The 17,851-nt window shown below is 53.3% G+C and overlaps 1 protein-coding gene across 2 annotated transcripts; it reads right to left on the reverse strand.

Annotated features, from left to right (window-relative positions):
- Positions 1-713: 713 nt before the first annotated feature.
- LOC140912286 (cyclic GMP-AMP synthase-like receptor) lies at positions 714-17,168 on the reverse strand. 2 transcript variants are annotated; one of them, XM_073346471.2, is made up of 6 exons: positions 16,400-17,168; positions 16,119-16,200; positions 10,710-10,736; positions 9,908-10,169; positions 9,513-9,666; positions 714-1,517 (listed from the first exon to the last, which is right to left on the reverse strand). In XM_073346471.2, the coding sequence occupies exons 1-6, from the start codon at positions 16,961-16,963 to the stop codon at positions 1,044-1,046; spliced, it is 1,563 nt and encodes a 520-aa protein (XP_073202572.2). In that variant the 5' UTR covers positions 16,964-17,168; the 3' UTR covers positions 714-1,043. The 2 variants fall into 2 exon arrangements, with proteins under 2 accessions (XP_073202572.2, XP_073202574.2); XM_073346473.2 differs by lacking the exon at positions 714-1,517 and adding an exon at positions 4,568-8,644.
- Positions 17,169-17,851: the final 683 nt, after the last annotated feature.

A 17,851-nucleotide genomic window follows, 5' to 3' on the forward strand; every position in this document is an offset into this window, starting at 1 on the left:
CCACCCCACCCCATCCTGCCCCTCTTGTCACTGGCTCCTGGGAGCCTGCACCTCTGACAGCTCCCTGAAAATGGTGAGGAACCAGATGATTCATGGGATGCAGTGGCCAGGGTGGTGGGATGCTCGTTACGACACGCTGGGCTCCCTGGGATACCTACCCAGCGGACAGTGGGCTCCCAGCAGGGCAGGCAGAGCGCGGTGGACTCACCCCCTGCCGGTCGCAGCTGACTGGCAGCCGTGTCAAGGAGCCTGGTACGACTGCCTGGCACGAAGCAGCGGCTGTTCAAAGGAGCGCGGTCGGCATGTGCTTTCCCGCACGTTCTAGGCCCGTGGAGAACGAGCCCACGTTCCAACACGCACTGAAGTGGAGCGGGCCCACACGCAGGCTCGCTGACAGCAGAGACGAGACAACGGAGGTTTAGGAACGGCGACATTTCCGTGAGCCGGCGTAACTGGAGCCCGGCGTGCGGAGGGAGGGAGCGGGCTGGGCCTTCGGAAAGGAAGCGGACGTGCTCTACTAAGCCACCGAACGGTGTTTGAGGGCGAAAGGAGAAAAGAGGTTCGGTTTCTACTCCCAAAGGGCTGGATTCTGGGGTCAAACCAGAGTCACCCCCCGACTGCAGTGGGGTCAGGGCTGGATTCTGATCCCAGCTCCCCTTGGGTCAACCCAGAGCGTCCCCATGTGACACCCACTGCAAAACTCTGAAGGCCAATAAACAGAACCTGGCATTTATTATTGTTTAAAAACATTGGTTTTTTAAATAAAGTCTCATGGTTTTTAAGCAGACTCTGTTCCCCCAGGATAAATCCAAAGCCAAGTGAAGTTAGCGTAGAACAGGGGTTCTCAGACTTTTGTCCTGGTGACCCCTTTCATACAGCAAGCCTCTGAGTGCGACCCCCCCTTATACATGAAAAACACTTTTTCATATATTTAACACCATTATAAAGGCTGGAGGCGAAGCAGGGTTTGGGGTGGAGGCTGACAGCTCGTGACCCCCCATGTAATAACCTCACGGCCTCCTGAGGGGTCCCGACCCCCAGTTTCAGAACCCCTGGCATAGAATATTCAACTGCAGACACGAGCCCAAGTGTCTGTGTTGGGCGAAGAAGATACTCGCAGCTCCCTGTCCCGGCTGTTTTTCTTCCTTCAGGTTTTTGAACTCTTCAAAGAGTTTCTGATGCTTCCTTCTAAACTCATCCAGCTCCCGCGCCCGTTGGATGAAGGGTCCCGGGCCTTGGGGCTTGGCCAGGTCGTAGCTCAGCTGGAGGTACTGTTCTGGGCTGCATCTCATCAGCCTCACCTCCAGTCTGAGCACCTCCAGCACCCGGTTTTTCAGGGAATTCTCTTCCTCACTCCGGTGCCAGTCGAAGAAATTCATCGAAGGCAGGAAGTAGCTGGGCAGCTGTTTCTTCTCCAGGCTGAACTCCAGCACCTTCAGCAGGGTCCCCAGAGCATCCAGCACCGTGGCCCAGTTCTTGGTCTCTGGGTTGAGGTCAGATGCCCAAAACAGGACCATCTGCGAGAGAAGGAGAAGTTACTCACCTCGTGTAGCAGCTGGAGTTCTCCCAGAACCAGGCCCCGACGGATGCTGCCCTTCAGGTGCGCACACCCCTGTGCCGTCGAGCAGAGATTTTTCGGTAGCAGCATCTGCTCTGTGCGTGAGCTCCACACACCCGTGTGTCCCACACCGCGAGCCCTAGAGGTGAGCGGATGAACCGCCCTCCATTCCATCTCTACTGTGATGTCCCACAAGATGAAACATTTTCTGTCTCGTTTTCTATCCCTCTCCTAATAGTTTCTAACACAGGGTAAGCCCGTTTGACTGCTGCTGCGCATTGAGTGGAAGTTTTCAGAGGACTATCCACAGTGACCAAACTCTCTCTCTCGAGTGGAAATAGCGAATTGAGAACCCATTGTTATGTATGTATAGTTGGGATTATGTTTTCCAATGTGCGTTACTTTGCACTTATCAATACTGATACGTCACCCGGTTTTGTGACACCCCCTGCAACTCTTTGCAGCCAGCTTTGGACTTAATTATCCTGAATAATTTTGCCACTTTACTGTTCACCCCTTTTTCCAGATCATTAATGAGTATGTTGAGCAGCACAGGTCCCAGTACAGATCCTTGGGAACCCCATTGTTTCCCTCTCTCCATTGTGAAAGCTGACCATTTATTCCAGCCCTATCTTTCAGCCAGTTACCGATCCATGAGAGGACCTTCCCTCTTATCCCATGACAGCTTAATTTGCTTAAGAGCCTCTGGTGAGGGAACTTGTCAAAGGCTTTCTGAAAGTCCAAGTACACTGTATCCACTGGATCCCCCTTGTCCACTTGTTTGTTGACACCCTCAAAGAATTCTAACAGATTGGTGGGGCATGATTTCCCTTTACAAAAGCCAGGTTGACTCTTCTGCAACAAATCATGCTTATGAGTCTGATAATTCTGTTCTTTACTATAGTTTCTACCAAGCCGCCTGGTACGGAAGTCAGGCTTACCGGCCTGTAATTGCCAGGATCACCTCTGGCACCCTTTTCTAAAACTGGCGTTAGCGTGGTCATCTTCCAGTCATCTGGTACAGCGGCTGATTTAAGCGATAGGCTACATACGACAGATAGTAGTTCTGCAATTTCATATTTGAGTTCCTTCAGAACTTTTGGGTGAATCCCATCTGCCGCCTAGCTGCAGCGCGGGAAGCCAGCCACTGGTCGAGGGGACCAATGTGACCTAAGCTGCTATCACTGTAGCCAGAGAGGCTACGTACGGACCCAGTGCCCCGGGCTCAGGGACAAATTGAGCAGACCCAACCTACCCAGGGTTAACTGGGTAGGGACTCAGCTGGACGAGGGGCAGATGACCCAGGCAAGGGGGGCTACCAGTTTACCACCTGCTCAGGAGGGAAGAGTACCCCCGGCCAGCTCCGCCAGAGGGCTGGAGGCTCTGGACTCAGGGTGCTCGGTTTACAGGGTGGGCGCGGGGCTGTCCCTCCGGAGAGAGTGCCTTGTTCCCCTGGAGGTGGATGGGAGGAAGGTCAATGGATACTGGGATATGGGCGCGGAGGTGACGCTGGCCTGGCCCGAGGTGGTGGCCCCAGATCGGGTGGTGCCCAACACCTACCTGACCCTGACAGGGGTGGGCGGGACCCCATTTAAGGTGCCTGTGGCAAGGGTACACCTGAAATGGGGGGCCAAGGAGGGCCCCAAGGATGTGGGGGTACACCACCATTTGCCCACTGAAGTTTTGATGGGGGGAGACCTAGAGGACTGGCCAAGCAAGCCCCAGGCCGCCCTGGTTGTGACGCGTAGCCAGAGCCGGCGAGGGGCACTGCGCCCTGACCTCGGGGAGGGTATCACACCGGAGGCGCAGGACCCTACCCTGGTGGGGAGGGAGCGCCGAGGGGCACGGCTCAGAGAGGCGGAGGCCTCAGACCTGGCCACTGAGGGGGAACCGGGCCCCGTCCCTGCCCCAGCCGCTGAGTTCCAGGCCGAGTTGAGGAAAGATCCCTCCTTGCGGAAGCTCAGGGACCTGGCCGACCTCAGTGTGGGACGGACCATGAGGAGAGGCTGCCAGGAGAGGTTCCTGTGGGAGAAGGGGTTCCTGTACCGAGAATGGGCTCCCACAAGGGAAGTAGAGTCCTGTGGGATCAGGAGGCAGCTGGTGGTCCCCCAGAAGTATCGCCGCAAGCTCCTGTACCTGGCCCATGACATCCCCCTCGCAGGGCACCAGGGAATCCGGCGCACCCGGCAGAGGTTGCTACAGAACTTTTACTGGCCCGGGGTCTTTACCACGGTCCGGCAGTATTGCCGATCCTGTGACCCCTGTCAGAGGGTGGGGAAGGCCCGGGACAAGGGGAAAGCGGCTTTGAGACCTTTGCCCATCATAGAGGAGCCTTTCCAGAAGGTGGCCATGGACATCGTGGGGCCTCTCAGCAGGACGACCCGGTCGGGGAAGAAATACATTCTGGGGGTGGTAGATTTTGCCACCCGCTACCCCGAGGCAGTGCCCTGAGCTTCCATTGAAGCCGACACCGTGGCCGACGCGCTCCTGACCATTTTCAGCCAAGTGGGGTTCCCCAAGGAAGTCTTGACAGACCAAGGCTCCAACTTCATGTCGGCCCTGCTCCGGTGCTTGTGGGAGAAATGTGGGGTCCGGCACGACTGGGCCTCAGCTTATCACCCCCAGTCCAATGGGCTGGTGGAGAGGTTCAACGGGACGCTGAAGATGATGCTGAAAACCTTTACGAACCAGCACCCGCAGGACTGGGACAAGTACTTACCTCACCTGCTGTTCGCGTACAGGGAGGTGCCCCAGGAGTCGACCAGATTTTCGCCTTTCGAACTGTTATATGGAAGGAGGGTGAGGGGCCCCCTGGACCTGATGAGAGACGAATGGGAGGGGAAGGCCACTCCCGATGGAGAGTCAGTGGTGGAGTATGTCCTGATCTTCCGAGAGAGACTGGCTGAACTCATGGGCCTGGCCAGGGAGAATCTGGCCAGAGCCCAGAAGAAGCAGAAGGTCTGGTATGACCGCACGGCGCGGGCCCGTGCCTACGCCACCGGGGATCCGGTGATGGTTCTCATCCCAGTGAGAAAGAACAAACTACAGGCCGCCTGGGAGGGCCCTTTCAAGGTCGTCAAGCAGCTCAATGAGGTAAACTGTGTGGTGGAGCTGTCGAACCGGGCGCACCACCGCCGGGTGTACCATGTGAATATGATGAAGCCATATTATGCCAGGGGGAATGTGGTGTTGGCCGTGTGTGGACAGTGGGAAGAGCAGGGAGATGACCCTTTAGTAGATCTATTCCCTGGGACCAGAGCTGGTTCCCCCCTGGAAACAATTCCCCTCTCTGCTCAGCTAACCCCTGCCCAGCAAGCTGAGGTCAGGGGGGTGCTGCATCCGTACCGACAGCTGTTTTCCAACCAGCCTGGACGCACTAATCTGACTGTCCACCGGGTGCAGACAGGGTCACACCCGCCGATAAGATACTCCCCCTTCCGAGTCACAGGGAAAACTGCTCAGGACCTGGAAAGAGAGGTCCGGGACATGCTGGCTTTGGGGGTGATCCAGCCCTCTGCCAGCCCTTGGGCCTCGCCGGTGGTGCTGGTCCCCAAAAAGGACAGGTCGGTCCGGTTCTGTGTGGACTATCGGAAGCTCAATGCCATCACTGTATCTGATGCCTACCCCATGCCCAGGCCTGACGAGCTCCTAGACAAGCTGGGAGGAGCTCGGTACCTTACCACCATGGACCTTACAAAAGGCTACTGGCAAGTGCCGCTGGATGTAGATGCCCGGCTGAAATCCGTCTTTATCACCCCTCTGGGGCTCTATGAGTTCCTGACCCTGCCGTTCGGCCTCAAGGGAGCGCTGGCCATCTTCCAGCGCCTGGTGGACCAGCTCCTGAGGGGGATGGAGAGTTTTGCCGTGGCGTATATTGATGACATCTGTGTCTTTAGCCAGACCTGGGAGGACCATGTGTCCCAGGTTAGACAAGTGCTGGACCGACTCCAGGGGGCTGGGCTGACGGTAAAAGCGGAGAAGTGCAAGGTGGGGATGGCTGAAGTATCTTACCTGGGCCATCGGGTGGGGAGCGGCCGCCTAAAGCCGGAACCAGCCAAGGTGGAGGTGATCAGAGGCTGGCCCGCTCCCCACACCAAAAAGCAGGTCCAAGCCTTTATTGGGATGGCAGGATACTACCGAAGATTTGTGCCCCACTTTAGCACCATAGCCACCCCCATCACTGAGCTATGCAAGAAGGGGAAGCCAGACAAGGTGGTCTGGACCGAGCAGTGCCAGGAGGCTTTCCGGGCGCTGAAGGAGGCTCTGGTCAGTGGCCCAGTTCTGGCAAACCCAGACTTTGACAAGCCCTTTGTGGTGTTCACCGACGCCTCAGACATGGGACTGGGGGCGGTGTTAATGCAGGAGGATGAAAAGGGGGAGAGACACCCCATCATGTACCTGAGCAAGAAGTTGCTACCCCGGGAGCAACACTACGCGGCCGTCGAGAAGGAGTGCCTGGCCATGGTGTGGGCCCTCAAGAAACTAGAGCCCCATCTCTTCGGGCGACACTTCACCGTCTACACCGACCACTCTCCCCTGACCTGGCTGCACCCGATGAAAGGAGCCAACGCCAAGCTCCTGAGATGGAGCCTGCTCCTGCAGGATTACGACATGGACGTGGTCCACGTGAAGGGAAGGGCCAACCTGATAGCGGATGCGCTGTCCTGGAGAGGGGGCCCCGAACTTCCCCAGGTCACTGGTCACAGTGACCCCGCTCAGTTCAGTCTCGAAGGGGGGAGAGATGTGAGGATGTGACGCAGCAGGGAGGGGGAAGTGTTGACCTGGGAATGTGCCCTGGGGATGGGAGACCTGAGAGCCTGTCACCTGAGCCAGGAGGGGGAGGAGACACCTCTGCCCGGGAATGTGAACAGAGGCTACAGCAGGGAACCTGCTGGGTGGGTTTAGTTTCAGTTTGGGGCTGGGTGGAGGAACGCAGGGAACCCCAGGGCTGGGGTCTAAGCTCCCTGCTCCCCCAGAAGGACTTGACTGAGGGGTCCTGGTTGTACCCACAAGCTCTGTTTTGGACTGTGTTCCTGTTGTCCAATAAACCTTCTGTTTTACTGGCTGGCTGAGAGTCTCAGTGAATCCTAGGAAGAGGGGTGCAGGGCCTGGACTCCCCCACACTCCGTGACAACAACACATCAGTGTGGGTCAGTACTTCAGATCTGGTGCCCCAAAAGGACAGTTCTGATGTGGGAATCTCCCTCACATCTTCTGCAGTAAGGACTGATGCAAAGAATTCATTTAGCTTCTCTACAACAGCCTTGTCTTCCTCGAGGGCTTTTTTAGCCCCTCATTGTCCAGTGGTCCCACTGGTTGTTTGAGAGGCTTCCTGCTTCTGATGTATTGAAAAAAATTTGTACTGTTAGTTTCTGTATCTTTGTCGGGGGGGCTGGCTGGGTGCTTCGGACGGATAGTGCCACCTAATGGTGACGCTCCAGGACATAACATCCACCAGTGGCGGTCCCAGGGGTCGCTTTGCCTAGCAGCAATAGCAGAAGGGGAGTATTGCCCAGTGGCAAGTGTGGGGATGGTAGGGGAACCCAGGCCCACCCTACTCGATCAAGTTCTGACCCAGGGCCCTTCAAAACAAGGTACCCTGACACAGGGTTCATGTCCTGATACCCCAGAGCGCTTTCCCTGTGTCGCTTTCTACCCTTGTCCCTCCAGTGGCATCTCCGGGGGTTGGACGTGGGGTCCTTCTTGTGTTCGCCCTGCTCTGTGTCCGGCAACTCCTTCGCTGGGAACAGCAAGTCGTCCCTCTCGGCTCCCGCAGCTGGCTGGCTTCCCGCGCTGCAGCTAGGCGGCTTGACCCCGGTGGCTTGGAGCCCCGAAGGCTTCCCGGCAGGAGGCTCTTGCCCACAACCGCTCTCCTCCTCCATCAGCCCAGCCTGAGCCGAGCGGCTCCCTTTTCAATGCTCCTGCCACTGGGAGCATGCCCAGTAGGGGCGAGGGGGCGTGGCTTCTTGGGCCCAGAGCAGTTTGTTAATCTTCGCTTCTCCAGCGTAGGGTTGGTACAAGCCCGTCACAATCTTTAGCAAATTGCTTCTCATTAAAGTTAAATATTACAGTGTGTGTGTGTGTGGGGGGGGGTTAATTATCCCCCCCTACCAGGATGCTAAATTTATTTGCATTGTGGTCACTATTACTGAGCGATTTAGCTAGATTCACCTCTTGGACCGAAGACTGAAAATCCTTGCACAGGGGAATGAAAGGCTGTAATAGCCACGAAACAAACGCTGACGGAACTCATAGAAAGACCTGATTTCTCAAAATCCATCAGATAATTAAGAACATCGGAGAGGGAAGAATGAACAGGTGAAAACTGTCACTGGGGACCCCAATGGTAAAATCTCTTCCATTTCTGAAGGTAAGTATTTCTAGTACAGATCACTGTATCTCTTTTATATCTGCTGAGCAGGAAACCTCTATCCCTGGAAGAGGACAGGACAAGAAGTAATGGTCTCAAGTTGCAGTGGGGGAGGTTTAGGTTGGATATTAGGAAAAACTTTTTCACTAGGAGGGTGGTGAAACACTGGAATGCATTGCCTAGGGAGGTGGTGGAATCTCCTTCCTTAGAAGTTTTTAAGGTCAGGCTTGACAAAGCCTTGGCTGGGATGATTTAATTGGGGATGGGTCCTGCTTTTGAGCAGGGGGTTGGACTAGATGACTTCCTGAGGTCCCTTCCAACCCTGATATTCTATGATTCTATGATCCCCGAGAACCATTGAGGAACCATGGATGGCCATGTTGAAGTGGAGAGACCAACTGGAGTCCTGGGGCAACAGACAGGAAACAACCAGAAGCTGCAGCTGGATAGGAAGTGAGACGAATCAGGTCAGAGAACCAGACCTGGCTCGAGCGAGTTGGTGCAGCTAGAGTGACTCCGTCTCTGTCTCGTTTGATCTTGTTCCGAATCAATGGTGTCAGAGGATATGCATGAAGAAGAGCTCTTGTCCAAGGAATGAGGAAGGCGTCTCCCAAGGATTGATAATCCAGACCTCCTCTCGAACAGATTTTCTTACACTTTCTGTTGGTGGTGGTCGGAGAGAAGTCCACTTCTGGAAACCCTCACGTCAGGAAAATCTGGTCGGGAATTTGAGGGGACTGAGATCAGCAGAGCACTGTTTTCACTCAGAGGCCAATGTCCAAGGGGTACCTGGGCCTGGACCCATGACTGGTCAGAGGGAGAGCTCCATCGTGAAGAGCCTAAATTTAATCTCCAATTTTTACAAGCTCTCCTTTTAACCGCCGAGCAGATTTTGCACTTAGCTGGGATTTGTGGGTATCTCAGGCAGCAGCTACACCGGGAATGTCCGTCACTGACCGGGAAAGCTGAAATCCTGGGGATCCCGGCATACCAAGTTGATGACAACTCCCGAAGCATAAACCTCTCAGAATGGAGGGGAAGGGGCAGGCGGAGGAGGGAGGGGACAAGGGGAACATTAAACAGACCCCCCCACAAAGTATAAAGAAATAAACGAGGTGAGCTAAACAGCACCGCACTCTAATTGTGACTAAAATTGGAGGCTTGACTAAGCTAAGCAAAGGTGAAGCGGGCACATGAGACACTATCTTAGGCTGTCAGGCGGCAGAGAAGGAACTGAGGGTGGTTCTCCCGCTCACCTCTCTATATCCTCGGTATGGGGCACGAGGATGTCTGGAGGGCGTGCTTGGGCGGAATGGGCACCGCTACCAAAATTCTCCCAACAAAGGCATCTGGGGCGCATGGGCACCTGAGATGGAGAACCCAGAGCGAAACAGTTGGAAGAAGAAACACACAGCGCTAACCACTAGACCCCACTCCCCTTCCCGGAGCTGGAATAAAACCCAGCCCTCTCTGCCGCCCCTCCCCTGCTGCTCTAACCCACTAGATCTTTCTCCCCTATACCTGTGGATGCTCATATCATCCATTCCCCACCCCCTCCCACTCTGCCCTCTCTGTCTGAGTTACCTTCAGGTGGTAGGAGGTCAGGACTTTGCCGTAGCGCGGTACCCACTGCTCCATGTTGATTTGCTTCAGCAGCTGCAGCGCCTCCCGCCTCCACCCAGCACCATCGAGGTCAATGTCCCTGAGGAGTCGGGTCTCAGCCAGGGAATAGGAGAGCCTGGGAAGGGGTGGGGGAAATGAGACAGGGCTGAATGGGAGTACGGGATCAGACTGACTCCCATCCCACACCTGCACCAGGGTGTGTGTGTGTCCCTGCTGCCCCCTGCTGGTGGGGATGGCCCCTGCTGTGTGTGTATGTGTGTGTGTGTGTCCTTGCTCCCCCCTGCTGGAGGGGCTGAGACCCCTCTGTGTGTGTTTTTGTTGCCTTCTGCTAGAACAAATGAGATTTGCATTTTTACCTCCAGTACAGATTCTTGGCCACCAGATCGGCCCCAGTTTTGTAAATTTCCATGATATTCCAGGTGGGTTTGATCCGCTCAGTGTCTTGCTCCTGGTCCCACCAGTCGGAAAGCCACCTGAGATCCTGCCTTGGCCAATCCATAGACATGTCCACTTTATTCCGGATGGTGGGTACCAGGTCTATAGACACAGCTTGGCCGTCCACCTCCAGGCTGAGCTGCACGGCAGAGCATTTTGCAAAGTCGCTCAGTCTAATGTTGCCTTGGAGAGGGCAAGACAGTGGAGTGGGAGTCAAAAGCAAACAGAGATAAAAGCTTTGCAGATCTGAGATGATGGAAGGGCAAAGATTAAGGGAATGAGGGCCAAGAGCCCAGGACTCCTGGGTTCTATTTCTGAGTCTTCTTTTGAGTCTCTGTGACATTGTGTGAATAACTTCACCTCCATGAGCACATGGTGAGTTAGTGGAAGAACTGAAGATCGAAACCAAGAATCCTGACTCCCTAACCCCTAACTCTGGGAACTCCATTGTGTGAGAGATTAAGAAGGAACAGGGTAAAATTTCTCAGAAAACAACTCTGTGGTGCCCCATAATCTCGACCCACAGCCCCCTGCTAGCCCAGCCCTGGGCTCCCCCCATAACTGTGCCGATACCTCTGAATCCCGACCTGCAGCCCCCTTTTAAATGTATTCCCCATTTTACCCTATGCAATTTAACACTTTCCCTTCTGCATTTCCGTCATAGGTGGTGCTTGTAATTTCTCCACTTACAGAGCGCCTTATTCTATCTCTTTTAATACTTACTAATTCCGGGAGCAGGGCTGCTTCCTTCTAAAAACAGAGATGGGAGAAGAAAAGGGCTAGTTAAAATCTATGACACTCAGAGTCTTGCATAGAAGGCTGATCACAAAGGTAAAACTGGAGGAAAACGATGAGATTCCTGCAGGGTTGGAAGAAGTCGGATTTCTTTGTGTCTATATTAATCAAGTCTTGGCCGGCTCACAGTTACAGCTACGGGTTGTCGGAAGTGCTGAAATCAACACACACCGGAAATACGATCAGCTGGGCCTGTTCTACACTTAGCAGTTCCTCTGATTAACTACTTCACTTACAGGATGATTTTTATCCCAGTAAAGAAAATCCATACAACCCCGGTGTGATGCTCTGCTGGGGGCACTTAGAACCGTAAGCCAGTTTACCTCACTGCCTTAGCAACAGAGAGCTTTGCTGGAGATCAGACTGTGTGCCAGCTCCCTGCCACCCCAGTTGTCCGCCTCACCCGCGAACTTCTGGAGAATCTGATAGTCCAAACATTGCCATGTAGAAAACAATCAGTGAAGCCCATCCCGAGTTCCCCAGAGACCTCTCCCTGCAGGTCCAGTCCCTCTCATTCAACACTCACATAAATTATTAGGTTCACTGCTGCCAAAGAGACAGAGCACACACCAGATTCCTACAGGACACAGTCCGCGGACTCTGCAACGTTAACAACCTGTCTCAGAACACCATCCCAGCCACCATGGATGTCACCTACCTGTACACTGACATCCCTCACAATGACGGCAGAGCTGCCTGCCTCAAATAGCTACAAGATAAGGGACAACCCTCAGATACCCGCCCCACACTCGTCCGTTTCATCCTCACCCATAACAACTGTACATTCGACAATGAGAACTTTGTTCAAACCACGGAAGCAGCCGTGGGTACTAGGACGGCTCCCCAATATGTCAAACTCTTCATGGGCCACCTTGAGGAAGAATTTCTGGACAAGTGCACCAGAAAACCAATGATACACCTGAGATACACTGATGATATTTACACCCTCTGGACAGACGACTTAAACTCCCTCAGAGATTTCCACCACAACTTCAACAACCCCCACTCATCCATTAAACTCTCTCTGGAGCACTCCCACACCAGCATCAACTTCCTGGACACTGCGATCAACTTCAGCAATGGAACCCTATGGATGCAAGAAACCCACGGATCACCACACCTACCTTCACAGATCCAGTAACCACCCCAAACCCACCTAGAAATCTGTTCTCGACAGTCAGGCACTCAGATACCACAGAATATGTTCCGAGGAGAAAGTCCAGGACACCCACCTTAACACACTCAGAGTCAGTTTCACCAAACAAGGACACTCCATAAGAGGAGTAGATCGCGTCATGGAACGGGTCACCAAAATACGCTGAGATAACCTGCTTCAATACAGGGGGGGAAAAATCCCACCAACCGCACACAGTTGTCACCTACCACCCCAGACTGGAGCCCATACTGGGTATCATCAAATAATTACAACCCATACTGATGGGTTCTTTCCTGAACCCCCTTTTCTGGCCTTCAAACAAGCTCCAACCTCATCAACAGAAGCAAGCTCCCCACAGACCAGGACTCACCAACTCAAAGTAGCACCAGACCCTGCCAGAACAACAGATGCAAAACCTGCGGACACATCTCCACTGCTACAATGATCGACAATCCCCATAATGCACCTTTCAAGATCCATGGGTCCTACACATGCCCATCACATAAGAATGGCCATACTGGGTCAGACCAAAGGTCCATCTAGTCCAGTGTCCTGTCTCCGACAGTGGCCAATGCCAGGTGCCCCAGAGGGAATGAACAGAACAGGGAATCACCATGTGATCCATCCCCTGTCGTCCATTCCCACCTTCTGGCAAACAGAGGCTAGGGACACCCTCCCTGCCCATCCTGGCTAATAGCCATTGATGGACTTATCCTCCATGAATTTATCTAGTTCTTTTTTGAGCCTTGTTATAGTCTTGGCCTTCACAACATCCTCTGGCAAGGAGTTCCACAGGTTGACTGTGCGTTGTGTGAAGAAATACTGCCTTTTGTTTGTTTTAAACCTGTTGTTTTAAATTACTGGCCAAAATAGGCATGAATTTGCAAAATGATTCAGCTGACCTGAATCTGCATTTTTCACTGAAGAAAAGTTTTGGCTGAAAAATGTCACCCAGGTCTAAATGGAAATACACACTAGTGTGCTGTGGAAACAGATCCTTAGTTAAACAGTGCCAGAAATAGATGGATGTCGGTTGTAAAATGGATTAATTAAATCCTTGTAAGGCCACGAAAAGTTGGTGTAGGCAAGGCCCTTCACCTTCGGATTTTATTTGGGAATTCATAAGGGTTTATTAAAAAAACTTAAAGATGGATGAGAATCGGTGCAAAAAATTAAAGTCGCAGTTTTCTGGGTCAACATCGGGATGGATATTGGGGGATGGGAAGACAGAGAAAAAGCAACAAATCAAGAAAAGTACATCCGTGCTCCAGTCCTAAAAGCTCCCCGGACCTGGCTCCCTACTCCAGAAGGAGAGATGGTGGCTGAGGCTAACTGAGATGTCATCTCTCCTTCCAGAGCAGGGAGCTGGGTTTGAGCCACATGTTACTGAGCCACCATCTCTCCTTCTGGAGCAGACAGCCAGGTTCTGGCGCTTCCTTTTGTTTAGGAGTCAAGCACTGACGTGTGTGTGTGTATCTTCCACGGCGTTACCTTGCTTTAACAGACAGCCTCGCTTTTACACTTAGACGAATTCATTATTAACATAAACACGTCTACCGGATGTCACGGATTGGATTTCCTTAACATAACTGGTATTTTCATGTACTTGAGTGATCCACAATTTGGGTGAAAATTGGTAAAAGCTGAATAAGAGCTTTTGTAAACCCAGGAGGGTTTTTTTTGGTTTGTTTTTTTTGCGGGGGGGGGGGGTAAAAACCAGTAAAAAATGAAGGGCTCTAGGGCTTGTCTACACTACAAAATTAGGTCAAATTAATGTAGGTCAACCTATAGCCACCGCAGTAATTCAATGGGCTGGTGGTGTCCATGCTGCCCTCCTTCTGCCGGGGCAGCGTGTCCTTACCAGGAACACTTGCACAGACTGAAGTGGGGCATTGTGGGGCACTGGCAGCCATATGGGGCTCACAGCTGGAGGCCCCCATCCGCCCCGGGGTGACACCCCCAGCTGTGAGCTCGGGGCAGGTTCCATTTCACAGCACAGAGCCTACCAAGAGGGAAATTGACATACTTGCCGATTTCACGCTGCTATTGTCTGGCTCAGACCGGTGGGGTGCCCAGCTGGGAGCAGGGTGCGGGGAACCTGGGTGGGGAAGCAGGTCTCCCAGCGGGGATCAGTGAGCCCAGGTGGCAGCCCGGTTGGGAGCAGGGAGCCGGGAACCTGTGGGGGAAGCAGGGCTCTAGCTGAATGAATGACAGCCAACAGCGGATGTAAGTAACGTGGTGTCTACAGGGACCCTGCGTCACCCTAACTACACCAACATAAGCCCTACGCCTCGTGTGTAGGTGGAGTTATGATGTCAGTGATGTAGGGCACTTCCATCAGCAGGAATAAGGCTGTAGTGTAGACACAGAGAGTGAGGTTGACGTAAGCTGCCTTATGTCAACCTAACTCTGTAGCGCAGACCAGGCCTTAGTTAAAGGTTGCGTTAAACAAAACCCTTGTTGTTATGGACTGGGTGTAACCTGGGGCAATGTGAACTAGTGGGCAGGGGCTTAGCTGGGCACTGTTCGGTGTGTGTGTGTGTGTGTGTACACAAGTACACACAGAAGCAGGAAGAAAGCCCAGCAGACAGGAATAGAAGCGCTGCTAGCAATGTGGCTAAAAGAAAAGCTTTTTGGGCAGAGTGCTGGCTGGAAAGGCTAGGGTTACCATATTTCAGGTTCCCCAAAACAGGACACTGGGGGGGGGGAGGGAACTGGGGAGCACAGTTAGGGAAGCTGGAGGGGGTACCTGCAGTGGGGGTGCTCACTGGAGGTGGGGGCAGTGCCTCTCCCTGTCATGGTGGCTGAGCGGCTGGCGCAAGCTCAGGAGGCAGTGACAGCCGTCAGTCATCGACTCCCTGCGGGACCCCCTCCCCAGGGCTGGGAATCGGGGCCTGGGTGGGTGGGATCTGGCAGCTGCGGATGCCGGGGAATGGACCAATCAGCTGTGGATGCAGGAGACAGACCCATCGGGAAGCAGACCAATCAGGGCTCCTTCTCATAGACTCATAGAATATCAGGGTTGGAAGGGACCTCAGGAGATCATCTAGTCCAACCCCCTGCTCAAAGCAGGACCAATCCCCAATTTTTGCCCCAGATCCCTATAATGGCCCCCTCAAGGATTGAACTCACAACCTTGGGTTTAGCAGGCCAATGCTCAAACCACTGAGCTATCCCTCGCCCCCGAGCTACAGCATCTGCTCTGCAAAAATCCAGGACATTTCCTGTTATTTCAGCAATTCATCCGGACAGAGAATGGAAGCTCAAAAAAAGAGATATTGTCCGGGAAACCCCAGACGTTTGGTAACCCTAGGAAAGGCATGTTTGGGACAGTGAGCAGAGAAACTGGTTTTCTGTTGTTTGATTCCTACTACGTTTAGGGAAACAGGACTTTCTGCATAAACTTTGTCAACAAACAAGACTGCATCAAAGAAAACACTTGACTCTTATCATCAATTTCTCCTCCTAGCAGGAACAAGCAACAGCTCCCCAGATTTGGTCAACTGCCCGGGTCAAAAGCACTCCTGGTCTGGAATGACAAGACGGATCGATGAGGGGACCAGGATCCTGACTGCCATGGACCAGAGGTTTTTCCTTGAAAGCTCTCGCCATCTTGGAACTTGCTAACAGAGATGAGCTAAAAAATCCAGCCCTAGAAGGAAGGAGAAGGGTGGAAGGCAGCCGCCTGGGTTTGGAATTGGGCCCAGCCTAGGGCTTGAGAGACATTTACAACCGTTTTCTACCCTGTTTCTGCCCCACAGAGGCCCAGAGGGGAGAGGTCGATTCTCCTAGTGCAAACAAAGCCAGCTGGCCTTGGAATCTACGATTCTAATCACTGACCAAAGCGTGATTAACGCAGAGTTAAGGTTGCCTGGGTAACTCATGCTCTGGCCTGTATTGCCCAGGAAATACAGAGTTAAGGTAAATGCCTGCACAGGGCTAATTCTAGCAATAGCCCCTGAGAATGACCCCCTTGCCCTGCAGCTGCAGTGACTGGGTTACGTGTGGCCGTATTGACTGGGGGAAGGATTAGCCGGAGCATTTTGGGAGAGCTGGGATTGTGATACGAGAATATCTGGGGATTAGTTTGAGGAGCATCACAGGGTTTATTTATCATCTTCATTTCAGGCCTTGATTAATTAATGCAACACTAATGGATTAATGCTAAAACCAACACTTACCCTCAGCCAGAGCATTCTCGACAAATTCATGGAACTTTCTAGCTACCAGAAATGGATCGATGCCGCCCGTCCAAAGATCCTTCTGAAAAGGGGTGAAATCAAATTTATTCAGATGCTTTAATCCAAAATAAAAAGAAGCTGCAGCTCAGGAGTGAGGGGCACCGGCAGAGCTGGGGGGCAGGGCTGGGCTAGCAGGGGCTGTGGGTCGGGAGTGAGGGGCACCGGCAGAGCTGAGTGTGTGGACGGCTCTGGAGGATACATTCTGATATGATCTCACTTACCTGTCGGCCATTTATTTCTTTGATGTCTTCCTCCGTGAGGTCCAAGCCTAGATCCTTCCTGCCGAAGTCTACAGCCTTCTCATCCAAGATCTTTCTCAGTGTCACCTTGTTGTAATCCACCACCAGCTTGTTCTCCCAGCGGTACACCGGCACGCCAGACCTCAGGCTCAGCCAGGAAGGCAGGAAGTGGAGCTCTGTGCATGGCGCACTGTACAGGGTACCCAGCAGGATCACGTTCGTGTTGTACTGGATGGGGGCCAGGAAGTCGTAGTCGCTACTGCTGGACTCTGCCCGGACATGGAGGTCCTGGGCTTGGCAGCCCACCAGGATGGCTTCCCCCGTGAACAACAGCGTATTCCACTGATGCACCCGAGCCATGATCCTGCTGACCAGAGCTTGCACCTGCTGGCACTCCTGCTCCCTTCTCCGGTGTTCCCTTTGCTCGGGATACACATGGCGCCGTAAGAACCAGTTCAGGAACTCCTGGGCGACTGTATGAGACTCAGCCTGTTCCTCTTCCATTTCTCCTGGCCCTCGGGCCCCACCCTGGGTTGCGCCAGCCATCCCTGCGGGGCCCAGGTGGCTCCTGGCAGGGCTGAGCCCTCCTGAGGCACTGGGGAAACTCTTGCAGTTCAGCTCTGCACTTCCTGTAGGTGCTTCCTCTCCTGGCTGTAGCTGTTTCCTGCTCGTAGCTGAGCTGTGTGGTGGTGTGTGTGTGTGGGGGGAGGCGGGGGGGGTTGCCGGGGGAGTACGCTGGTTATCTGTGCCAGAGGGACCTTTGGCCTCTGACTTACTGAAAGTGACACACCCATAATACTATAATAGTAGAAGTGTCAGTTGTTCGGAGATAAATTCCACTTGGACTCATAGTTTCTAGTCTGACTTCCTGTATAACACAGGGTGTAGGATTGTGCTGTCAGGGGCTGTGCCTTTAAGGGCTGAGCTCCCAGACTGGGATGCTGTGAAGCTCCTATTGTGTTGCACAGCTGGCTGGAACCACACCGAGGATAGAGCGGAGCCCTGGCGAGCATCGAGTGATCACTGACCACCACCCGGTACCAGGAGTAAATGAATGAAGAACAGATGCTGGGTGGAAGGATGGAGCAATGAACAGCCCCACCAGAGTTAAAACTTTGTGGGAAACTGGAGGTGGTTTAAACAGCGCTTCCCTCTGTACTGGCAACAATGGGATCCAGCAAACAGGAAGACAATCAGAAGGTAGCGATAGTCGTGACAAGAGCTGGTCCGGAAGCCGTTGATGTTTTTCAGTTATCTCTGGCAGAGAGGCGAACGATGAAACTGGAGAGAAAGTTGAGGTATAGCGCACTCCTGTTTCATTCTTATGAGGAGAGAGATGTTTTGAATCAGAGGATATGTCAGTGAGGGGAATATAGCATTCAGGCCTGTATATTTGCCTGAGATAGAGTTTGGGGTTTTGTTTGCTTGTTTAAC

This window comes from Lepidochelys kempii, chromosome 6 (genome assembly GCF_965140285.1).
Source record: "Lepidochelys kempii isolate rLepKem1 chromosome 6, rLepKem1.hap1, whole genome shotgun sequence".
Lineage (NCBI taxonomy): Eukaryota > Metazoa > Chordata > Testudines > Cheloniidae > Lepidochelys > Lepidochelys kempii.